Here is a 26,977-nt window from a genome sequence, read left to right as displayed (position 1 = left end):
GGATGGGGGAAGATATTAAAAAAAAAATACAAATCATAATCCTCCTTTTATTTCTTTCCTAAACTCATAGATAACCTTTTTTTTTCCCATGAGGGAGATCTCAACATCTTGAGAGAGTCAATACATTGATATTTGCAGCCCCGCATTGATAAATTAGATAAATACCATTAAAATCCATGTGCTCTGCCATTCAGTTCAGTTCAGTAGCTCAGTTGTGTCCGACTCTTTGTGACCCCATGAATCGTGGCATGCCAGGCCTCCCTGTCCATCATAAACTCCTGGAGTTTACTCAAACTCATGCCCATCGAGTCAGTGATGCCATCCAGTCATCTCATCCTCTGTCGTCCCCTTCTCCTCCTGCCTGCAATCCCTCCCATCATCAGGGTCTTTTCCAATGAGTCAACACTTCGTATCAGCTGGCCAAAGTATTGGAGTTTCAGCTTCAGCATCAGTCCTTCCAATGAACACCCAGGACTGATCTCCTTCAGGATGGACTGGTTGGATCTCCTTGCAGTCCAAGGGACTCTCAAGAGTCTTCTCCAACACCACAGTTCAAAAGCATCAATTTTTCGGCGCTCAGCTTTCCTCACAGTCCAGTTCTCACATCCATACATGACCACTGGAAAAACCATAGCCTTGACCAGATGGACCTTTGTTGGCAAAGTAATGTCTCTGCTTTTTAATATACTATCTAGATTGGTCATAACTTTCCTTCCAAGAAGTAAGCATCTTTTACTTTCATGGCTGCAGTCACCATCTGCAGTGATTTTGGAGCCCAAAAAAATAAAGTCTGACACTGTTTCCACTGTCTCCCCATCTATTTCCCATGAGGTGATGGGATAGCAGGATTTCACTCAGCTCCCTTAAGAATTTTTTTTTTTCCTGGAACTCTACAGAAGAAAAAAGGACTGATTCCAAATTGAGAAAGGAATATGTCAAGGCTGTACATTGTCCTCTTACTTATTTAACTTAAATGCAGAGTATATCATGTGAAATGCTGGGCTGGATGAAGCACAAGCTGGAATCAAGATTGCTGGGAGAAATATCAATAACCTCAGATATGTGTATGACAACACCCTTATGGCAGAAGGCAAAGAGGAAATAATGAGTCTCTTGATGAAAGTGAAAGAGGAGAGTGGAAAAGCTGGCTTAAAATTCAACATTCAAAAATCAAAGATCACGGCCTCTAGTTCCATCACTTCATAGCAAAAAGATGAGGAAACAAGGAAACAGTGACAGTCTTTATTTTCTGGGACTCCAAAATCACTGCAGATGGTGACTGCAGCCATGAAATTAAAAGACTCTTGCTCCTTGGAAGAAAACCTTTGACAAACCTAGACAGCATATTAAAAAGCAAAGCCATAACTTTACCAACAAAGGTCCATCTAGTCAAAGTGATGGTTTTTCCAGTAGTCATGTATGGATGTGAGGGTTGGACTATAAAGAAAGCTGAGTGCCAAAGAACTGATGCTTTTGAACTGTGCTGTTGGAGAAGACTCTTGAGAGTCCCTTGGACTGCAAGGAGATTCAACCAGTCCATCCTAAAGGAAATCAGTCCTGACTATTCATTGGAAAGATGGATGCTGAAACTGAAGTGCCAATACTTTGGCCACCTTATGCAAAGAACTGACTCATTGGAAAAGACCCTGATGCTGGGAAACATTGAAGGTGGGAGGAAAAGGGATGATAGAGGACAAGATGGTTGGATGGCATCACCAACTCGATAGACAGGAGTCTGAGCAAGCTCCGGGATTTGGTGATGGACAGGGAAGCCCGGTGTCCTGCAGTTTATTGAGTGTCAAAGAGTTGGACATGACTGAGTGACTGAAGTGAACTACAGAAGAATTAACAATACTTTTTCACAAAATGTTTCATCAACCGCTATATTTCTTCCATCACTGTCCACCCTCCTTCACGAAAAACAACCTCACCACACTGTGATGATGGTGCCTATACTAGTCAGCTCAAGCTGCCATAAAAAATATACCACAAGTTGGGTAACTTAAACAATAGTTCTGGAAGCTAGTAAATCAAATATGCAAGATAAGTTTCACTCTCAGGCTCCTTCTCTTGACTTGTAAGTGGTCATCCTCTCACTGTGTGTGCACATGACCTCTTCTTCATGTATACATGGAGCGAGAGAAAGGTCTCTGGTATCTCTTTGTATAAGGACACTAACCTTATGAAATCAGGACCCCAATATTTATAAACTTATTTGACTTTAAGCAACCTTAACATAAACTCCCTACCCAAAAGGTGGTAGAGGTAGGAAGATATATTATCTACATCCATTAGTAAGTTAAACACAAATTTCCTGTTTTACTCAATGAAGACAACTATATTTCTTTGAATGCTACACAATTTATAATTCACATTAGGTGATCATCTCTTGGTCTCAATCAATGAGGTTTTACTACATGCTTAGCTAAAAATATAGTGGGGCCTTTTCAAGGTTTTAGTTAGTTAAATACAAGTATCCTGTCATCCTGGAAAACAGTACTTTAGGTTTCCATGTATAAACTATATAAATTAATATATCCAAGAATATTTTGAGTCCTTTTTCTACCAAATTTTCAATGTTAGACTGCATTCCAAGTATCTGGAACCTTTTCTCTGAGGCTCTAAATTCTTGATGAAATAGTAAAATAACTTATAACATATTACTATGTTATAAATAAGCTTATTTATAACATTATTATAAATAAAAAGTATTATTAATATACAGTTCAGTTCAGTTCAGTTGCTCACTTGTGTCGGATTCTTTGCGACCCCATGGGCTGCATCACGCCAAACTCCCTGTCCATCACCAACTCCCAGAGTTTACTCAAACTCATGTCCATTGAGTCAGTGATGCCATCCAACCATCTCATCTTCTGTTGTCTCCTTCTCCTCCTGCCCTCAATCTTTCCCACCATCAGGGTCTTTTCAAATGAGTCAACTCTTTGTATCAGCTGGCCAAAGTATTGGAGTTTCAGCTACAACATCAGGCCTTCCAATGAACACCCAGGACTGATTTCCTTTAGGATGGACTGGTTGGATCTCCTTGGAGAGTCTCCAAGTGACTCTCAAGAGTCTTCTCCAACACCACAGTTCAAAAGCATGACTACTTCAGAACTCAGCTTTCTTTATAGTCCAACCCTCACATCCATACATGACTACTGGAAAAAACCATAGCCTTGACTAGATGGACCTTTGTTGGTAAAGTAATGTCTCTGCTTTTTAATATGCTGTCTAGGTTGGTCATAACTTTCCTTCCAAAGAGCAAGCGTCTTTTAATTTCATGGCTGCAGTCACCATCTGCAGTGATTTTGGAGCCCAAAAAAATAAAGTCTGACACTGTTTCCACTGTTTCCCCACCTATTTGGCATGAAGTGATAGGACCAGATGCCATGATCTTAGTTTTCTGAATGTTGAGTTTTAAGCCATTTTTTTCACTCTCCTCTTTCACTTTCATTAAGAGGCTCTTTAGTTCGTCTTCACTTTCTGCCATAAGAGTGGTGTCTTCTGCATATCTGAAGTTATTGATATTTCTCTTGGCAATCTTCATTCCAGCTTGTGCTTCCTCCAGCCCAGCGTTTATCATGATGTACTCTGAATATAAGTTAAATAAGCAGGGTGACAATATACAGCCTTAATATACTCCTTTTCTTATTTGGAACTTGTCTGTTATTCCATGTCCAGTTCTAACTCTTGCTTCCTGACCTGCATACAGGTTTCTCAAGAGGCAGGTCAGGTGGTCTGGTATTCCCATCTCTTTCAGAATTTTCCACAATTTATTGTGATCCACACAGTCAAAGCCTTTGGCGTAATGAATAAAGCAGAAATAGATGTTTTTCTGGAACTCTCTTGCTTTTTTGATGATCTAGCAGATGTTGGCAATTTGATCACTGGTTCCTCTGCCTTTTCTAAAACCAGCTTGAACATTGGGAAGTTCATGGTTCATGTATTGCTGAAGTCTGGCTTGGAGAATTTTGAGCATTACTTTACCAGCATGTGAGATGAGTGCATTTGCATGACAGTTTGAGCATTCTTTGGCATTGCCTTTCTTTGGGATTGGAATGAAAACTAACCTTTTCCAGTCCTGTGGCCACTGCTGAGTTTTCCAAATTTGCTGACATATTGAATGCAGCACTTTCACAGCATCATCTTTTAGGATTTGAAATAGCTCAACTGGGATTCCATCACCTCCACTAGCTTTGTTTGTAGTCATGCTTTCCTAAGGCCCACTTGACTTCACATTCCAGGATGTCTGGCTCTAGGTGAGTGATCACACTATCGTGATTATCTGGGTCATGAAGATCTTTTTTGTACAGTCCTTCTATGTATTCTTGCCACCTCTTCTTAATATCTTCTGCTCCTGTTAGGTCCATACCATTTCTGCCCTTTATTGAGCCCATCTTTGCATGAAATGTTCCCTTGGTATCCCTTATTTTTGTGAAGAGATCTCTAGTCTTTCCCTTTCTATTGTTTTCCTCTATTTCTTTGCATTGCTCACTGAAGAAGGCTTTCTTTTATCTCCTTGCTATTCTTTGGACTCTGCATTCAAATGGATATATCGTTCCTTTTCTGCTTTGCTTTTCACTTCTCTTCTTTTCACAGCTATTTGTAAGGCCTCCTCAGACAGCCATTTTGCCTTCTTGCATTTCTTTTTCTTGGGGATGGTCTTGATCCCTGTCTCCTGTACAATGTCATGAACATCTGTCCATAGTTCATCAGGCACTCTGTCTATCAGATCTAGTCCCTCAAATCTATTTCCCACTTCCACTTATTAATATTACTGTTAATAATAAACCAGCATACCACAAGTTAGTTGGCACTTAAAAATTAGTCATTCCATTGAGCATTCTTAGTAACATTGACAGAATGCCAGTCTTCTTGCTAAATGCTATGATCTATATGCATTAAGACAGTTCAGAAAGAAGAACTTACAGATAAACTAGTAAGAGCAGTGGGAAATTAGGAATATTGGCCAAATACCTTGACTAGGGGCCTTCCCAGGTGGCACTAGTGGAAAAGATCTAACCTGCCAGTGCAGGAGACATAAAAGACGCAGGTTCAATCCCTGGGTCAGAACAATTCCCCAGAGAAGGGTGTGGCAGTATTCTTCCCTGGAGAATCCCATGGACAGTGGAGCCTGTCCATGGGATGAGCCTGTCCATGAGATCAACTCACAAAGAGTCAGATACAATTGAAGCGACTTAACCCAGCACAGCATATAGCACCTTGACTAGAGTGAAGCACTTAGAGAATAGGATCTAGGAGAAACAGGTAAAGCTTGAACACAACAGTAGATTAGAAGTGACCTGTTTAGATAGTCAGAGGTAAAAGGTTTAGATAGTCAGAGGTAAAACAGACTCACAGACATGGAGAACAGATTTGTGATTGCCAAGGGGGAGGAAGTTAGGTGAGGGAAGGACTAAGAGTTTGGGACTAGGAGATGTAAACTATTAGGTAGATGATTGATAAGCAACAAGGTCCTAATGTATAGCACAGGGAACTATCTTCAAATCCTGTGAAAAACTATAATGGAAAAGAAATTTTTTTTAAAAAAGAATGTCTATATGTGTGTAAATGAGTCACTTTGCTGAACAGCAGAGCTTGGCACAATATTATAAATCAACTATATTTTAATTAAATATTGAATTAAAAACTAAAGAAAATAGGGACCCATGAAGGTAGTCTGTAAAAGTAGTCCTGGGGAAGTAAAAGCGTGTGGGCATGGCAGCCCTTGGTAGAACACGGTAGTAAGAGTCAAGTAAATAGATCCTGTGGTCGTTAGGTTGGGTGGCACCTAGTGTTGCTAGTGGGGGGTGGAGGAGCTTCTCCAAGCTGGCGTCTGTAGCCTCACATCTGCAGATCACTTTTCCCCATTATTTACTACAACAGATGGTGAATTTCATCTATTATAAATCAATTCTTAACTAATTTCAGTGGCAGAAGACACCCTTTGAGAGTCCCCTATGTATTTGAGTATCAGGTTGTTTTAAAGCAAAGATGAATTTAATGATCCTTTCCAAAGTTTTTTCCTAATCATTATTGCTTACTTGCTAACACTTTGGAGTTGTAATTCTTTTTCTTTTATTTTAAATTTATCACTTGATGGAAATAATTGGGACGTGTGAATATTTTGCAACAGTGGGAGCCTTTATTAGCTTTTAAGTAGATAAAAATATCTTTTCTTCCCCATAGTGCAAAGTGGAATGGGCTATTACTACCATCTCAGTAAATTAAATGGCTTAGGGGAAAAAAAAGAAATAGATTGTGAAAATGTTTAGCCAAAGGAGTTCTCCAGCTGACTGAACATTTATGGGCACTTTACCATCAAGGTAAGGTAAATTCACCTACAAGTAGCTATTTAAGGAACATGTGTATAATGATAGTTCTTAAACCTACGCAATTGAATTACACCTAACTTTAGACAAAAGAGTAGAATATACACATCACTAAATTGGTGATAACTAAAAGGATGGTAGAATAATCACCCACAAGAATATGAATAGGGCCAAATGAAGAAGCCTAAATTTGTGAGATAGAATAATTAGCAGTAATGTGTCAAACTTAAGAAAAATTTAATTGGGAAGTAAACACGCACGCACGCACACACACACACACACATGTACACATGCTTGGTAACTTCTGATTGGGAAATAATTGCTTTGTTTTGAGCCAGGTGGTCTCCAGGCAGGTATGGGAAATTAGGTAAATCATACTGTGTACTCCCTGTGGGGCCTAATTATTTAAAGGAAAGTCATCTAAATTTAACAAGAAGCAGTGTTCTCAAATGTAGTTGCACATTTGTAACACCTGAGTTTCTTGTTGTTTGCTTTTTAATAGACCATACCCTAGAAATTCTGAGTTAGTTGATCTGGGATAGGGATGAGACAGAAGATTTGTTTCAGCCAAACCTGAGAACCACTCTTTAAGGGCAGTTTTGTGGTTGATGGAATCCCAAATGACAAACGAAAAGAACAAAGCACTCTGCTTTTTGGTTTCCACTAAGGGTGGCATGGGTTGATTGTTTTGTTTCTCAGCAACAGCTGAGAAAGCAGCTGTAGCAATGCCCCGCCTCCTCCGTATCCCAGAGGCATGATAAGTCTCTACTGCTTAGCATAACTTGGAGATGCTTCATTTGTAACACTTCATTTGCAACATTGGCCAGAGAGGTGTGGGCAATAGCTAAAGTGACTGAGGGTGTAGAATCTATTCTGTACAAGAACAGGTTGTGGGTAAATCTGGTGAATTTTTAAAAGAGTAACTTTTTGATACATCCCACTGGGCAGTAGGCTCTCATGGTGCTTAGGAAGCCATGTGCCATGGCAGGATTAACAGATGTGCTGACTGTGTACTGACGCTACATGGGCACCAGACTTTCTCCTGGTGATTTCATTAACATTTGTTCTTTGAATCAGAAACCAACTGATGAGCGTCTTATTCCATCTTCTTTCCTTCTTTGTCATTTTCATACACTTCCAGTATTGGATTTTATCACAAGTGATGTTACATTGTAAATCTGCTCACATTTGTTTTCCATATTGAACTATAGATCTCTTAAGGTCATGGATATCTATAGTCATTCACATACCTTCAGCTATCAGCAAATGCCAGGCATGCAAATTTTTGTAGACAGAAATGTTTGTGTACTATCCTAAATCCCCTTTGGATTCAAAGCCAGACATGGATGAAAGACAGTAGAAACAAAACAAAGGAAAACACACTTTCTGAGGAAAACCTCTTCCAAATAAAACTCAACTTTCTAATAAATACTTCTCATGACTTCATATTCTTTTAGCATGTATTGATTGAAATACTCTAGACAGCCACAAACCAATCTGAGAAAAGCTCTCAGACACCACGAGGGTTACACTGGGGGAAAACAGTACAAAAACAAAGGTACTGTGGATATTTAACATTTTGATAAATGCTGTGAAGAAAAAAGAAAAACAGCAAACTGAAACAAGGCATGGCTGAGAACTCTCTGCAGAGCTCCAAAGAATAGCAAGGAGAGATAAGGCCTTCTTAAATGAACAAGGCAAAGAAATAGGGGGAAACTATATAATGGGAAAAATAAGAGATCTCTTCAAGAAAATTGAAGATATCTCAGGACCATTTCTTGCAAGGATGGGCATGATAAAGAACAGAAATGGTAAGGACTTAACAGAAGAGATTAAGAAGAAGTGGCAAGAATACACAGAAGAACTGTATTAAAAAGGTCTTAATGACCCAGATAACCGGTATGATCACTCACCTAGAGCCAGACATCATACAGTGTGAAGTCAACTAGGCCTTGGGAAGCATTACTATGAACAAACCTAGAGGAGGTGATGGAATCCCAGCTGAGCTATTTCAAATTCTGAAAGATGATGCTGTTAAAGTGCTGGAGTCATTATGTCAGCAAATTTGGAAAGCTCAGCAGGGCCACAGGACTGGAAAAGTTCAATTTTCATCCCAATTCCAAAGAAGGGCAGTGCTAAGGGATGTTCAAACTACCAGACAATTGTGCTCACTTACCATGCTAATAAGGTTATGCTCAAAATCCTTCAAGCAAGGCTTCAGCAGCACTTAAATCAAGAACTTCCAGATGTATAAGTTGGATTTAGAAAAGGCAGAGGAAGCAGAGATCAAGTTGCCAACATTCATTGGATCATAGAGAAAGCAAGGGAATTCCAGGAAAACATCTACTTCTGTTTCACTGACTACACAAAGCCTTGGACTGTGTGGATCACAACAAACTATATAAAGTTCTTAAAGAAATGGGAATACCAGACCATCTTACCTGTCTCCTGAGAAACCTGTATGAGGGTAAAGTAGCAACAGTTGGAACCTTGCATGGAACAACTGACTGGATCAAAATTGGGAAGGGAGTACAGAAAGGCTGTATATTGTCACTCTGCTTATTTAACTAATATACAGGTTACATTATGTGAAATGCTGGGCTGGATGAGTTACAAGCTGGAATCAAAATTGCTGGGAGAAATATCAACGACCTCAGATATGCAGATAATACCGCTCTGATGGCAGAAGGCAAAGAGGAACTTGATGAAGGTGAAAGAGGAGAGTGGAAAAGATGACTTAAATCTCAATATTTAAAAAAAACTAATAAAATGGCATTTGGTCCCATCACTTCATGGAAAATATGGAAAAGGTGGATGTAGTGACAGATTTTCTTGGGCTCTAAATCACTGCAGATGGTGAGTGCAGCCATGAAATTAAAAGATTGTTACTCCCTGTAAGGAAAGCTATGACAAACATGGGGAGCATATTAAAAAGCAAAGACATCACTTTGCCAGCAAAGGTCTATGTAGTCAAAGCTATGGTCTTTCTGGGCTTCCCTGGTAGCTCAACTGGTAAAGAATCTACCTGAAATGCAGGAGACTGTGGTTCAATTCCTGGATAGAGAAGAAGCCCTGGAGACGGGATAGGCTACACACTCCATTTTTCTTGGGCTTCTCTGGTGGCTCAGACAGTAAAGAATCTGCCTCAATGTGGAAGACCTGGGTTTGACCCCTGGGTTGAGAAGCTCTCCTGGAGGAGGGCATGGCAACCCACTCCAGTATTCTTGCCTGGAGAATCCCCATGGACAGAGGAGCCCGGTGGGCTACAGTCCGAGGGGTCTCAAAAAATCAAACACAACTGAGTGACTAAGCACAGCACACACGGTCTCTCAGTAGTTATATACAGACATGAGGGTTGTACCATAAAGAAGGCTGAGTGCTGAAGAATGGATGTTTTCAAATTGTAGTGCTGGAGAAGATTCTTGAGAGTCCCTTGGATAGCAAGGAGATCAATTCGGTCAATCCAAAAGGAAATCAATCTATTGGAAGGACTGAAGATGAAGCTGAAGTTCCAATACTTTGGCCACCTGATTGCTACGAAGAGCTGACTCACTGGAAAATATCCTGACACTGGAAAAGACTGAAGGCAAAAGGAGAAGTGCAGCAGAGGATGAGATGGTTGGATAGCATCACCTATTCAATGGACATAAACTTGGGCAAACCCTGCGAGAGAGTGAGAGGCAGGGCAGCCTGTCATGATGCATCCATGGGGTCTCAGGGTTGGACACACTTAGTGACTGAACAACAACAACAATGACTTCAATGTGTGAATAAGAATGAGATGACATTTTAGGCAAGATGACTGGAGACAGCCCCTGTAGAAACATGACATTTAAACTGTATCTCAAGAGATTAAGGTATTTCACTCCAAGGAATTGGAGGAAGTAGTATATAACCCCGGCAAAGGGTATGGTGAGTACAAAGACCCAGAAATGGGAAAAGGCTTGATGGAATTGAGAAATTAGAAGAATGCTTTTTAACTTTTCCAGAAAGCAAAACAAAACCTATTTATAATTAGATGACATGTGAAACTAACCTCTTTTATGAAATCACCAAAAATCTTTGGGCTTTGCAATATAAACCATCATACACCTAGGGACAGTTTCACTGGATTAAAAGTGCTGCTTAAGGTCTTCACTGAAAGGTCATTGGACATTTATTCTACCAGAGATATTTGATATAAATGACCTGAATGGTAACTTCAGAACTCCCACCTGGAGGTTCAAGTCTGACTTCTAAGTACCAAGATAGTGTGAATCTCTCTGGCTCTTTGTCTCAGATCTTCTGAGAACTTTGCTCTCAAGTGAAAGAAAGACTTGGATCTTCACAAGGAAACCTGCAATATGTACTGGCTGGGGGCACTTTTCTCCCTCTGCTTTCTAGATTGGGGTTATGTGATATAAGTCACAGGGAAGTGGAATTGGGTTTGCCTCATTCTATCAGTTCTGAATAAGTTCCTTGAGTAAAATACTCTTATTTTATTCTTCTTCAGATACCAAGCACCTACTACAATGCCTAACTTATAGTACACTGGTTAACACCTGAATAGTTTTACTTTTTTTAATGCCTGAAAAAAACAAAAAAATAGAAATGCTTTGTGACCTGAAAATTATATCAAATTCCATCTCAATATTCAAAATCAATTTTATTGAAACACAGTCACAGTCATTTACATTTTGTCAAAACCTTTATGCTTTCATGTTATAATGGCAGACTAGACTATGTGGGTCACAAGCCTTACTTACTATTTACTAGTCACTTATTATTGGCCATAATCACAATGGTGTGATCACTCATCTAGAGCCAGACATCCTGGAGTGCCAAGTCAAGTGGGCCTTAGGAAGCATCACTATGAACAAAGGTAGTAGAGGTGATGGAATTCCAGCTACTGCTGCTGCTGCTTCAGTTGTGTCTGACTCTGTGCAACCCCATAGACGGCGACCCACCAGGCTCCCCCGTCCCTGGGATTCTCCAGGCAAGAACACTAGAGTGGGTTGCCATTTCCTTCTCCAATGCATGAAAGTGAAAAGTGAAAGTGAAGCCGCTCAGTCGTGTCCGACTCTCAGTGACCCCATGGACTGCAGCCTACCAGGGTTCTCCGTCAATGGGATTTTCCAGGCAAGAGTACTGGAGTGGGTTTGCCATTGCCTTCTCTGGGAATTCCAGCTAAGGTATTTCAAATCCTAAAAGATGATGCTGTTAAAGCACCACACTCAATATGCCAACAACTTTGGAAAAATCATCATTGGCCACAGGACTGGAAAAGGTCAGTTTTCATTCCAATCCAAAGAAGGGCATTGCCAAAGAATGTTCAAACTACTGCACAATTGCACTCATTTCACACGTTAGCAAAGTAATGTTCAAAATTCTCCAACCTAGACTTCAACAGTATGTGAACCAAAAATTTCCAGATGTATAAGTTGGATTTAGAAAAGGCAAAGGAACCAGAGATCAAATTGCCAACATCCTTCAGATCATAGAAAAAGCCAGAGAATTCCAGAAAAACATCTACTTCTACTTCATTCACTATGCTAAAGGCTTTGACTGTGTGGATCACAAAAAGCTATGGAAAATAATTAAAGAAATGGTAATAACAGACCACTTTACCTGTCTCCTGATAAGTCTGTATGCAGGTCAAGAAGCGACAGTTAGAATGGGACATGGAACAATGGACTGGTTCCAAATTGGGAAAGGAGTCTGTCAAGGCTGTATATGGTCATCCTGTTTAAACTTACATGCAGAATACAGCATCTGAAATGCTGGGCTGGAAGAAGCACAAGCTGGAATCAAGATTGCTGGGAGAAATATCAATAACCACAGGTATGCAGATGACACCACCCTTATGGCAGAAAGTGAAAAGGTTCTAAACAGCCTCTTGATGAAAGTGAAAGAGGAGAGTGAAAAAGCTGGCTTAAAATTCAACATTCAAAAATCAAAGATCATGGCATCCAGTTCCATCACTTCATAGCAAAAAGATGAGGAAACAAGGAAACAGTGACAGTCTTTATTTTCTGGGACTCCAAAATCACTGCAGATGGTGACTGCAGCCATGAAATTAAAAGACTCTTGCTCCTTGGAAGAAAACCTTTGACAAACCTAGACAGCATATTAAAAAGCAAAGCTATAACTTTACCAACAAAGGTCCATCTAGTCAAAGTGATGGTTTTTCCAGTAGTCATGTATGGATGTGAGGGTTGGACTATAAAGAAAGCTGAGTGCCGAAGAACTGATGCTTTTGAACTGTGGTGTTGGAGAAGACTCTTGAGAGTCCCTTGGACTGCAAGGAGATTCAACCACTCCATCCTAAAGGAAATCAGTCCTGACTATTCATTGGAATATGAAGCTGATGTGGAAGCTGAAGCTCCAATACTTTGGCCACATGATGGGAAGAATAGACTCATTAGAAAAGACCCTGAAGCTAGGAATGATTGAAGGAGGGAGGAGAAGGGGATGACAGAGAACAAGATGGTTGGATGGCATAACCAACTCAATGAACATAAGTTTGAGCAAACTCCAGGAGACGGTGAAGGACAGGGAAGCCTGGCGTGCTGCAGTCCATGGCATCTCAAAGAGTCGGACATGACTGAGTGAATAACAATAACAACTACAGGCCATTCACAGAAAAAGTTTGCCAACCTCTGGGACAAATAATTTTCATGTAAATGAATGAATATATGAATAAATTAACTATAACAGAAAATTTATTTTTATGTAATTACTCCTCAAAAGTACTCCATGGCAGAGATTCAGGTGCTGTCTAGATTTTAACACATTTTATTTAAAATATGACACTTGTATGTATTGTTCTGCTGTGCTATTCTGAAACAGATTCAATCAGAATAAAAATTATAATTGTGTTTTCTAAATGAGTTTCTCCTATTTTTGTAATTAAACATACATCATCATGCTTCTTTTCATGAGGATCAGTCAATCCCCCCAAGAAATTCTATTTAAACTCTGTTCGTCATCTCAGGTTACTCATCTCACTCTATCAAGTATGTGTATGTCCTTTTGGGATTTTCTTCCATCTGCATTTGTCATTTGGTTCTATACTTATACCCTGTGATAGGCATTTCTGATTTTAAAAATATGACTGCAAGAAACTCAATCACCTTCCTCATATGTGAATTTCATTTCATTTTTTTCTTTACATTTTTAAAGAAATTATAGCTATTACTGAATACTCACTGCACTTTTTGAAGTGGTTATTTGGAAGAATCACAAAGTGACTATATCTTGTAAAGCAGAACCAGTCACTTTTGGATGAAATAAGATTTATGCTCTTGTATAAAGCAAGTTGATGAGGGTAAAAGAAGAGAGTGAAAAAGCTGGCTTAAATTTCAGCATTGAAAAAAATAAGATCATGGCATCCGATCCCATCACTTCATGGCAAGTAGTAGCAGTGACAGTTTTTCTTTCACTGGACTCCAAAATCACTGCAGATGGTGACTGCAGCCATGAAATTAGAAGACGCCTGCTTCTTGGAAGAAAAGCTATGACAAACCTAGACAGTGTATTAAACAGGAAAGACATCACTTTGCCCACAAACATCCAAGTAGTCAAAGCTATGGTTTTACCTATAGTCATATACAGATGTGAGAGCTGGACCATGAAGAAGGCTGAGCACTGAAGAACCGATGTTTTGAATCGTGGTACTGGAGAAGACTCTTGAGAGTCCCTTGGACTGCAAGGATGTAAAAATTGTCAATCCTAAAGGAAATCAACTTTGAATATTCATTGGAAGGACTGTTGATAAAGCTGAAGTTCCAATATTTTGGCCACCTAATGCAGACAGCCAGCTCATTGGAAAAGACCCTGATACTGGGAAAGACTGAAGGCAAAAGGAGAAGAGGGTGACAGAGGATGAGATGGTTGGATAGCATCACCGACTCAATGGACATGAACTTGAGCAAACTCCAGGAGATAGTAGAAGACAAGGAAGCCTATCACGCTGCAGTTCATTGGGTTGCAAAGAGTTGGACACGACTTAGCAGCTGAACAACAACAACATAAAGCAAGATAAACACACTGTTATTGATTTAACAACAACAAAAAGGTTATACAAAATACATATTACAAAATTGGAAATAAGCTACTCTGAACAGCGTGGGGAAACTGGAAGAGAACTGAAAGGAAAACGGCTCTAATGCTACTGCTTGCACCTTCCTAGTGTTGGCATTCCTGCCGCTTTATATTTATTTTCTTTTCCAAATTTCTGAAAAGGGCTTACAAATTAAATAATAAGTTGAATCTGTTACCTGAGATGACAAGTTGTGTTTTTTTCTTTTGTGTAGTTTTGTCTTTAAATTTGGAGATGTGGATTCAGACTCAAGTTCTTTAAAAAAAAAAAAAAAGACTTGTCTTCTGCACATCATTGATATCACTGAAGCTGATAATTTTATAGAGGCAAAAAATGTGGGTTTTGATATTTATCGTCTCCGTTTTTTCTTTAAGTGATTTGGAAATAAATTTATATAGATTGCAGTTAAATAGTATGTTCATTTGCAATACACTATAGGCGAGATCTTTTTCTTTCAAATTCAGGGGCCAGCGCTACAGAAAGAAAACATTTAGAAGTTAATACTACTTAGTTAATCCAGCTCATTAGCCCCAAATCTCAGTGAATGCTGAGAGTGCTGCTAATGTAATAATTTCCCCTGTTAATGGAGTCAAAGCAACTTCAAAGAATGGCTAGTACCTCATTCATTAACTTAATCAACTCTCTGGACACCTCACAGACAAGGCGTCCTGGTAGGAGGGCAATAAAGATATAAGTAGGTGTTCTGTTCTGTTTTCCCACCACTGATTTAAAAGTTAAAACTCAAATAACCAAGAGTGCACAAATAATAAACATTTCCAGTTTCCCTGGTGCCTCAGACAGTAAAGAATCTGCTGGCAATGCCGGAGACCTGGGTTTGATCCCTGGGTTGGGAAGATCTCCTGGAAGAGGAAATGCAGTATTCTTGCCTGGAAAATTCCATGAACAGAAGAACCTGGCAAGCTACGTTCCATAGGGTCACAAACAGTAGGACATGACTAAGCACACAAGCAGGCACCAACCTTTAGTAAGACCAGAACAAGAAAAACAAATGCTACCATGTAACTTTTGTCAGAACTTAAGTTTGAAATGATCCAAATACAGAACAGTCAATATAAAAGGCCAAAATCCTGTGTACCTAGCATTGTACATTTTACATGCTTGAGCTGCTGTACACACTTTAGCCTGTAAACAAAATGGATGCGGAGTGGTTGTTAATTTGCACCATTATTATTTTGTTTTCCTTTAAAGATTTTCTAAAAAGGTCAACATATTTAATAACTAAATATAACAAATACTATTTTTTTCACACTTATGACTTATTTAATCTTTAAAACAAAGTAGGAGAAAGATAAGATTGTTATTACTCTTTCACTCAATCAATATGTGAATACCTTCTGCCTACCTAAGCAGTATCTAAATGTTGTTGCTGCTTAGTCACTAAGCTATGTCCAACTGTTAAAACCCCATGGACTGTCCCATGGGATTTCCCAGGCAAGAATAATGGAGTGAGTTGCCATTTCCCTCTCCATGGGATCTTCCTGATTCAGAGATCAAATTCAGGTCTCCTGTATTGGCAGGAGGATTCTTCATCACTGAGCTACCAGGGAAGCCTGGTGTCTAGATGATAAAATTCAATAAGAATGCATTTTAAATTATCTTTATTTTTATTAATTTTTGGCAAATCTTCTTATGAGTTCTTGAATATTTCTCATTTCTAGATAGTCTTCACTACTATAGTTACTACTGAGGGAGGGAGGAAGGTCCTTATGCCTGTATTTAAGATGTCAGAGATTGCATGGGACTCTTTTTTAAAGAAATAGGTTTGGTTTAATTAGTGAGCTAGTTAAAGTTTGGGGGTGGCAGAGAGAGAGACATTATTGGTGACAGCAGCTGAACAAGAAGTAAAACAGCAGGAAGAGTTTTGCTTCTCTTTTGTCACTTGAAGAACTCTCCATTTTCTAAAACAGAAAGTGAGTTTTCTGGTTCAGGCACAATCTTAACTGACTTCAAGTCCCACCATGTGAATCCTTGGGAGTGACTGTTATTCTCCTCCTGCACCTGCCCCTGGTTTCACCCCCAGCCAGGGAATTATTCAAAACTCTGTTTTCTTTCCTCTTTACCTACCTAGACACTCAAAGCTGGGGAGTGTTTCATAGTTCTACAAAGGACTTTTCCCCAGCCCAAACTAGCTTTTCCTCCAGTTGCATTGAATTATATCCTAGCAAAGCTTTCCTTTGTTCTGTTTTCTCTGTCTTGCAGGAATTTCTAAGAGGCTTTGATACGGTTATAGAAAAACTCACAAACATCTCTGATTTATAAAATGAAGATGTACTATTGAAAGCTTTACTTTTAATTAACAGAAACTAAATGCTTAGAAAATCAGTGTTCTTTAATGCAGAAGCAGCCTGTATTTTTAAAATAATGAATAAGAATGTTTCATTGTAGAATGAGATTTAAAGTGTAATTTGATACATTGATTTTGGGTTCATTACTTATATTGTGTCTCTTTTACATTATACATGTCTTTAGATATTCAAAATCTAAGAAGGTAATTGGCACTTCTCTCGATTGAGACATGGAGGATAAAATCAGGTTTGGAGGTACTATTAATTTCATTTCAGTCTAAAGCTCATACGTCTTCTGGGGTTTTTGCTCTTGGGCATATGTGCCTGCAACAAGCTTCCATGAGCTGTATGGGGTGTTAGCTAGTCTAAGAAGCCTTAGTTGCTCCACTGGAAGGAAGACTTCCCTTCCTTCAGTGGTCTCACCTGGGCTTGTTCACAAGATCATAGCTAGCCTGGCCCAGGATCCTAAGAGCCTGGCAACCCAAACAGTGTTGCTGCCATTTTGTTCTATTAGCTAAAGAAAGTTACAAAGCCAGCCAGTGTTAAAGGCAAGTAGAAATGGACTATATTATCTGGGTGAAATAAACTAAGAATTGCAGTCATGCATGCAATCTACTAAGTCTGGAACATGCACAACTTTGGAGCTGTAGCAGTCATATGTACAATCAGGTTGAGGAAACAGACAGTCAGGACATGAAGATACCTTGCAGAGATAATAATGTGTGACTGACTGAGATGACCCTGGTAACATTTGTGTTCCTAGTTTTAGCTGTTTCCAAGATTTTAGTGGTACCCATGCACTTCCCTCAGTGTTGCTGTTAAATCCTTTCTTGAATCTGTGAGTCAGTTAAGTCTCCCTTTTTACCTAACTTAAATGAGTTCTGTTGACTTTAATCAAAATTCCTGAAAAAATACCTGCACCCACACTTATTTACATTTTCTTATTCCCTGTCCATTCTTGTCTTATACTGATACACTCAGTAGAATAAAGGTTAAATTATATATTCATTTAGCTACTGCCCTTCATTTTCCAATCAATTTTATTTCCAATAAACCAAATGTCCATCTTCATTAAGCAACTCAACTGTATTTAATTCCTCATCTGGATTTGTAGGATGGTGCTTTTTAAATGGCCCAAGCAGTCAGACACTACCCCTTAATTCCAAAAATTAGAGACTAAATGTCATTTAGGAAATTGAAAATCAACTTTTTATGACTTCAATTGAAAGAACTCATACTGAAATGTGAACAATGTTCATGAAAAGTTAATGAATAAGACTAATGATAGTGTGTAGTAATTTTAGAATGATCAGGCTATTAAACTACTTATAACTAATGCTAATACCTTAGAGAAAAGAGGTTAATGGTATTAGAATTTCATGCTCATAACAAAACTGAACTTCAAAAGCCTTTGATGATCACATATATCAAGAGTTCACTTCACATTGCTCTCACATTCACTATCTGGACACATTCATTTCTCATTTTAAATATAATTATTATGGATGTCAGACTCTGGGATCTGAAGCAATTTTATGACGTTTGAACACCACATATCCCTCTATAATTTTGCGCTTCCTCCTAAGATTTAAAAATATTCCCTTTTCCTGTTCCCTTTCAGTCTGTGTCCTTTTAAAGTCCCTTCAGCATGTTGAAATAAAAACATAATCTAGGAAAAAGGTAAATAATGTTTTTAGAAAACCAGCACAGATGGTAAGGATGCTAAGCTACTGAATGCACAGAATAGGAAAAAAAGCCTCTGCTAAAAGAATGATTCTGTGACCCTTTACATCTCTGCATCTCTCTGAGTGGAAGCAAAAAAGAAGGCACAGTTTCCAGGAAAGATGCTATCAATGTTGTGTAAAATTTGTGTAGGAATATTCCTTTTCAGTATATTCTTCTTTCTTCAGAACCAGGCAGTTACTTTCAGAGTTACCTGATATTTACAGAGGTCAAGGAGGTGTCATTATTGTCCTCAGTTTCAGTAGATTCACAGGCAATGTGGGAGAATTTAAGAGACTTACAATTAGTGATAATGGTGTTTCCTCCCTTTGGTAATCTACTTCAACATGTCTCTATAGAAGTTTATATCCCTCTATAAAAGTTTAAATTCAGTTGAGTCAAAATGTTCATATTCCTGAGAAAAACAAACCATAGAATTTTAGTATACTTCCCCCAGTGAGACACCTTCATTCCAGTACCACACTGGTTATCTGTAAATAAAGTGCAGCTTTCAAGGCAGTCAGTGAGCAGTCAAGCATGTGAAAGAGGCAATATTTCAGCAGTGCTGTGCTGTGTTAAAGAGTGAAGTCCATCAGAGAGCTGATAAAACACAGGGGCCATTTGGGAAAGCTCTAAGAACACATTTACAAAGATATCAAATACAAATTAAAGGGAACTTAAGGATACTTTGTTTTGACTGCTGGAAAGGAAACAATGATACACAGAGGGACCCAGGTGGTTAATGTACTGTGCACATCACTACTATGAAGTACAAAACCTCAGTCTCTCAGCTCTTCAGAAACTACAAAGCCAGTTGATTACATCGTGCCCTATAGAATAGACTTTAAACTTAAATGAGCAAACGTCCCAGATATCCTTTCAAAGCTTGCCAATTCACTTGGTTTTTGAACGGTATTATAGCTGTTGAACAGTATTATGCTTTTGAACAGCGTTATAGCTGTTGTTCAGGATAAGATTACAATGTTTTAACTCTACTAGAGGTTCTAAGCTTATCTCAAAAACAATACAGAAAATGGTAGGAGCCCTTGTTTATTGAAGTAAAAGTAAATAGGTACAGCAGTAACAGAAAAACAAATTTTCTGGGTTCAGAGATGGTGCAATATGGAAACCTAAGGATCTGAAGTTAATGCAAGTTCCTTGATACGGTAGTCAACTACATTAGAAGGCAAATATGGGATTACTTTTTTCCACTATAGGTCAAGTTTAGGGAGTTTATTTTATATTGGAAATTCAACTATGTTCATATATGAGCTAATGGTTTTCATCTGTAGATCAACCTGATTGTTTCCTGAGAAACCTGTATGCAGGTCAAGAAGTAACAGTTAGAACCAGACATGGAACAACTGACTGGTTCCAAATTGGGAAAGGAGTGCAGCAAGGCTGTATGTTGTCAACCTGCTTACTTAACTTATACGCAGAGTATACCATGTGAAATGCTGGGTTTTATGAATCACAAGCTGGAATCAAGATTGTAAGGAGAAGTATCCACAACCTCAGATATGCAGATCATACCACTCTAATGGCAGAAAATAAAGAGGAACTAAAGAGCCTCTTGATGAGGGTGAAAAAGAAGAGAGAAAAAGCTGGCTTGAAACTCAACATTAAAAATACTAAGATCATGGCATCCAATCCCATTACTTAATGACAAATAGAATAGGGAAAAGTAGAAACAGTGACAGATTTTATTTTCTTGGGCTCAAAAATCACTGTGGATGGTGATTGTAGCCATGAAAATAGAAGATCCTTGTTCCATGAAAAGAAAGCTATGACAGACCTAGGTAGCAGAGACATCAATTTGCTGAAAAAGGTATGCATAGTCAAAGCTATGATTTTTTCCAATAGTCAGGTACAGATGTGAGAGTTGGACCATAAACAAGGCGGAGTGCTGAAGAATTGATGCTTTTGAATTGTGGTACTAGAGAGGACTCTTGGGAGTCTCTTGGAAAGAAAAAAGATCAAACCAATCAATCCTAAGGGAAACCAACCCTAAATACTCGTTAGAAGGGATGATACTAAAGCTGAAGCTCCAAAACCTTGGCCACCTGATGCAAAGAGCTGACTCGTGGGGAAAGACCCTGGTGCTGGGAAAGACTGAGGCAAACAGAGAAGCTGGAAGAGGATGAGATGGTTAGGTAGCATCACTGACTCAATGGATATGAATTTGAGCAAAATCCAGGAGACAGTGAAGGACAGGGAAACCTGATGTGTTGCAATCCATGAAGTCTCAAAGAGTTGGACACGACTTGGTGGCTGAACAGCAATAGCAACAGAAGGGTCTTAAAGATCCTGTCTCATTTTCACATTCTCTGCTCATACATATTTGTAGATTCAAGTGTCTTCTTACCACAATGACTAGAAAGTCTGTAATGAGAATACAAGGTGGTGGACAAAATTGCGACCCATGCTTAATGTTTATTTTGATGTCATTTGGTAATTTGATTTGATAATTTGGAGATACGGCAGTCATTCCTCTAATTGAAAGTGTGCGAAAAAGGGTCTATACCCAGTGAATGGTGCTGTCATTGGAAATAACTTGTTGAATGCTTTTGTTTTTGAGTAATACTATTTCACATATCAACAGCAACAACAAAAATTAAGAGTGGGCTATGTAACTTCATAGGGAGATATTTTTCATAAAATTCTTCCTGTTGAAATGTCTGAATAATGTGTTTTGATTTGTATATATTTCAGAGTTTTGCAGACCCATGAAACAAAACACAGCCATCTCTATCTAATCAATATATTTTTAAAGCCAATGAGGTTTCTCAAAATAGAACTTGCTGAAAAACACTTCAGATGTGGACCTCTAGTGAGTCATACATGAGTATAATAGAGGCGAGAGTCACTAAAAGCAAGTACTACATGAGTCACTAAAAGCAAGTACTACATGAGTAAGAAGAAAAAATCATTGTCAATTTGGGGAAGACTTAATTGGGCCTTAGAAAGCATCACTATGAACGAAGCTAATGGATGTGATGGAATTCCAGTTGAGCTATTTCACATCCTGAAAGATGACACTGTGAAAGTGCTACACTCAATATGCCAGCAAATTTGGAAAACTCAGCAGTGGCCACAGGACTGGAAAATGTCCATTTTCATTCCAATCCCTAAGAAAGGCAATCCCCAAGAATGCTCAAACTATGACACAACTGCACTCATCTCACACGCTAGTAAAGTAATGCTCAAAATTCTCCAAGTCAGGCTTCAGCAATATGTGAACCGTGAACTTCCAGATGTTCAAGCTGGTTTTAGAAAAGGCAGAGGAACCAGAGATCAAATTGCCAACATCTGCTAGATCATCAAAAAAGCAAGAGAGTTCCAGAAAAACATCTATTTCTGCTTTCTTGACTACACCAAAGCCCTCAACTGTGTGGATCACGATAAACTATGGAAAATTCTGAAATAGATAGGAATACCAGACCACCTGACCTGCCTCTTAAGAAACCTGTATGTAGGTCAAGAAGCAACAGTTAGAACTGAACATGGAACAACAGCCTGGTTCCCAATAGGAAAATGAGTACATCAAGGCTGTATATTGTCACCCTGCTTATTTAACTTATATGCAGAGTACATCATGAGAAATGCTGGGCTGGAGGAAGCACAAGCTGGAATGAAGATTGGCAAGAGAAATATCAATAACCTCAGATATGCAGATGACACCACCCTTACAGCAGAAAGTGAAGATGAACTAAAAAGCCACTTGATGAAGGTGAGAGAGGAAAGTGAAAAAGTTGGCGTAAAGCTCAACATTCAGAAAACTAAGATCATGGCATCTGGTGCCATCATTTCATGGAAAATAGATGGGGAGACAGTGGAAACAGTGTCAGACTTTATTTTTCTGGGCTCCAAAATCACTGCAGATGGTGATTGCAGTCATGAAATTAAAAGACACTTACTCCTTGGAAGGAAAGTTATGACCAACCTAGATAGCATATTAAAAAGCAGAGACATTACTTTGCCCACAAAGGTCCATCTGGTCAAGGCTATGGTTTTTCCAGTGGTCATGTATAGATGTGAGAATTGGACTGTGAGGAAAGCTGAGTGCTGAAAAATTGATGCTTTTAAACTATAGTGTTGGAGAAGACTCTTGAGAGTCCCTTGGACTGCAAGGAGATCCAACCAGTCCGTCCTAAAGGAGATCAGTCCTGGGTGCTCATTGGAAGGACTGATGCTGAAGCTGAAACTCCAAAACTTTGGCCACCTCATGCAAAGAATTGACTTGTTGGAAAAGACCCTGATGCTGGGAGGGATTGGGGGCAGGAGGAGAAGGGGATGACAGAGGATGAGATGGCTGAATGGCATCACTGACTCGATGGGCATGAGTTTGAGTAAACTCCGGGAGTTTGTGATGGACAGGGAGGCCTGACGTGCTGCAATTCATGGGGTGGCAAAAAGTCAGACACGACTGAGTGACTGCACTGAACTGAACTGAACTAATTTAATATTTAGTATCTAGTAATTCAGCTATGTTGTCTTATAACTTGTTCCTTGCTTTCACTATCAGCACAGAAACTAATGTCTAATGTCTAAAACATCTCTGTATAAATCCCAATTTTGACCTAGTATGTATTTTTTCAGATTTTTTTTGAGAACAGACTTGTATATTCAGGTTATATCAATATATAAAGAAATTACCTTTATTTTTCTGGAATTGAGCTTCAGGAGTTGCTTGTATATTTTTGAGATTAATCCTTTGTCTGTCAGTTTAATTTTCTCATTCATTGAGAAAAACCATGAATTGTGAGTTAGAAAGAAAAGAATAGTTAAAAGCAGGAGAGAAATTTATTCAGGCTACTGCTAATCACATTACAATAAACTGTAATCTAAATAAGTTTTTAAAGTCTCTTTTATTGTGATTCCCAGTTTAAAAAAAAAAAATCATAGTGTGATTCAGTAGATACACACTCATATATAAACACAAATTTGAAACAAAACTTTTATGAAACAACTTACCTTTAGTCATATGATATACTCTACTTTCTATTCCAGTTAATTCTATTTTTAAATGTTTATCTGGATTCACTAACTTGATTTGTAACCCACTAATGAGTTGTTATCTGCCATAGAAAGCATTGCTTTGATCTATATCCTTTAAAATGTGAGGAGGGGAAAAAAAATAAATAAATAAAATAAATAAATAAATAAAATATGAGGAGGGGAGTTGTTATCTGCCATAGAGAGCATTGCTTTGATCTATATCCTTTAAAATGTGAGGAGGGGGAAAAAAATAAATAAATTAAATAAATAAATAAATAAAGTGTGAGGAGGGGACTTTATCTTAATAAGTATAAAGATGTTAAAAACATAATTCTCATACAGACAGTGAATTTGTGTCAAAATGGTATTCAACACATTAATGGGGATAATCAGGAAGAAAACTAAAGAACATTTGAGGTATCTGTATAGTAACTAGAGGAATGGATTCTAAAAATAAGGTTGCCAAGGGAGATATAAAGCTAGTTAACCTCTTACAGAAGTTAAACCACAGACCTTTGAGAGTGAACTTCTCTACTTCTCTATAAAATTATAACAACTTGTCAATTTCTGCAGTTTAACCTACAGAAAAAGCCAGATATAGTTGAGTCAAGAGACAGCCAACCCATCACTGATTTTAACAAAAACTTTTATAAAGAAGTGCTAAGTAAATATAAATTGTTAGCTAAATTCATGCAAAGGCTAAAAGAAAAAGTGTTAGTTGCTCAATCATGTCTGACTCTTTGCGACCCCATAGACCATAGCCCACCAAGCTCCTCTGTCCATTGGATTTCCCAGGCAAGAATACTGGAGTGGGTAGCCATTCTCTTCTCCATGGGATCTTCACACTGTGCCCCCACCACCGCCCCCCAACTTCCAGGGATCGAGCCCAGGTCTCCTGCATTGCTGGCAGATTCTTTACCACTGAGCCACAAGGGAAGCCTGGCTAAAAGACAGTGTCATAGTGTAACATAGACAGCAACATCAGGAAATAACTGCCACTCCTATCACTTGTAGGATTAAGGAATCAAAGGAAGGCATTGGAATCATTAAGGATTGGAAGAGGAGATGTGAAGATGAACATCAGACTTCCCTGGTCCTAGAGTCTCTGAGGGGGGCATGATGAAATTAAATGCTGGAAATGCAAATGTTGGAAAGACTACAAATCAGAATCACCTGCTATTATAGAAATGCACTGCTGCAGCCAGAATGAAGAAGTGTTGAGGTAACTATCTGGAGTAGGAAGAAGCAGAGAGGAAGTCTACCATATGAGTAATCCCTATGTCTCCTCTAGTCTTTCTAGCTCCTTCCAGTAGTCTCAAGCAGCAGGTCAAGAGAGAAATGGGGTTTGCATCATAAAGCCAGCTCTTAAAGCCTGCTCAGCATCATAAAGCCAACTACCAAAGCGGGGCTAGATGCAAGAGACAATGGTTTGAACTACCACAACCTCTACCTTATAGGACAGTGAAGGGTTTGCAATTTCATCATTGGTGGCTGGTTCTCAAGAGTGTCAGATTGGATCTAGTGAGTTATGAGAAATGTTCTAGCATGAAAGCAAGAATTAAGCAATGATCATTTCCCTTTTTTCTAGCTTTGAGATACATTTTTCTTTATCAGAAAGTTGTAGTTCAATAAAAATCTGTACAGAGAACCAAAATTATTATAACTTTAACATATTCAATGTTTCCTATTAAAGAGATTTCTACAGGCCATTATTCGGGTCTATTGTTCTAACACTAGACACATTTTAGCTTATTAGCTTAAAATCAGCAACATTACATATTACAAATTCAAAGATGTGCCCACTTTCAGGATTCTAGACTACTTTTGTCCAGATACTATAGAATCGTTAGAAATAATCCATGAGAAATTGTGATTTTTTAAAAATTAAATAAAAATTTATATATATACATAATAAAGATTTCAATTATTTATAAAAATACTTTTAAAATAAAAAATCTATATGTTTATAGTTTTTGTCACACAAAAATGGATCCTACCTCAATTTTTTCTGCTTAATATCATCCCTTGTAATATTGCACAAATTGATATTCCCCAATCTTTGTATTATCTGCATTCAAATGTACATGCACATAATATGTGCTAAAATTCCTTTTTGATGGTAATTCATGTTGCTTCTAACTTTCTGCTATGATGATAAATGATGAATGAACAAATGACAGGATACACATTAAACAATATGTGATCTCATATACAAAGCGTTGGAGAAGGAAATGGCAATCCACTCCAGTGTTCTTGCTTGGAAAACCTCATGGACAGGGGAGTCAAGCAGCTTACAGTCCATGGTGTCACAAAAGAGTTGGATATGACTGAGTGACTAAACAACAAATATACAAACAGCATGGGTGTGTGTGTACATGTATGTGTATATGTATATATGTATATTTGGGGGGCATATAAAATGATATATAATGGACAAAACAATACCAAGTTAGATACTAACAATCAGTATTTTGTTTAATGTTCATTAGAAAAAGAGACACAGATGTACAGAACAGAATTTTGGACTCTGTGGGAAAAGGCGAGGGTGGGATGTTTCGAGAGAACAGCATCAAAACATGTATATTATCTAGGGTGAAACAGGTCACCAGCCCAGGCTGGAAGCATGAGACAAGTGCTCGGGCCTGGTGCACAGGGAAGACCCAGAGGAATCGGGTGGAGAGGGAGGTGGGATGGGGGATCGGAATGGGGAATACATGTAACTTCATGGCTGATTCATGTCAATGTATGACAAAAACCACTACAATATTGTAAAGTAATTAGCCTCCAACTAATAAAAATAAATGGAAAAAAAAATAGTTGGGTCAGCCATTGATGACTTAAAACATCATAGAAAGAGAATAAAATACAATCCTATGAGTGTCATGTCATCTTTTTATTCAAAGCATTTTTATAATCAGTATTTTTCTTTCTCATAACCAGATCCTACACCATGTGAAGCCCTTACCATATTACAGCTACGACCAGCCGGTGATCAGGTACTGCCAGGCTCACCAGCCACTCCATGTCAACAAGGGCTATGAAGCAGTGTCTCCAGAACAGGCTGAATCTGCCAGTCTGGAGCTTGGGCACGACCACAGCTTCATCGCCACCATTGCCAGGTCTGCAGCCCCAGCCATTTACCTTGAGAGAATAACAAACTAACGTGAAAGGCAACCCCTCAATGGAGAACTCAATCCAGGGAAGGAGGGCCTTCGTCTTAAAGGAGAATGAGTGTCCAAATCACACAATCCAACCTGCTCATCGTTCCTGAGATATTTATGACATAGAGGAAAGGAAACAAAGAAAACTGCTTAAAGAGAGCAGTGGATGTACCTGCAAGCATAACCAGGAGAACTACAGAACTCTCTTTGCTTTAAAACATACAAACAGAAATTCTCTTGGATGTAAATAGTAAACGTGTCAGGTTCTTATAAAAATAGATTTCACCTTAACTACATATAGCTTTGTTTGTATATTTTGCTTTTTCTACAATTGCATGGTTCCTTCTTGGGCTGGAGAACCACAGTGGGGTGGGGGTG

The 26,977-nt window shown here is 38.6% G+C and overlaps 1 protein-coding gene across 1 annotated transcript in view; it reads left to right on the top strand.

The window, feature by feature from the left end:
* LRRTM4 (leucine rich repeat transmembrane neuronal 4) overlaps window positions 1–26,600 on the top strand; it is a 905,361-nt gene extending 878,761 nt beyond the window's left edge. The window contains exon 3 of the mRNA XM_065927267.1: window positions 26,379–26,600. Coding sequence (XP_065783339.1) covers window positions 26,379–26,600 — 222 coding nt within the window. The remainder of the gene's footprint in view (window positions 1–26,378) is intronic.
* The last annotated feature ends 377 nt before the right edge of the window (window positions 26,601–26,977 follow it).

Source organism: Muntiacus reevesi, chromosome 3, assembly GCF_963930625.1.
Source record: "Muntiacus reevesi chromosome 3, mMunRee1.1, whole genome shotgun sequence".
NCBI classification, from domain to species: Eukaryota; Metazoa; Chordata; class Mammalia; order Artiodactyla; family Cervidae; genus Muntiacus; species Muntiacus reevesi.
This window is presented reverse-complemented; position numbering and strand designations above follow the sequence as displayed.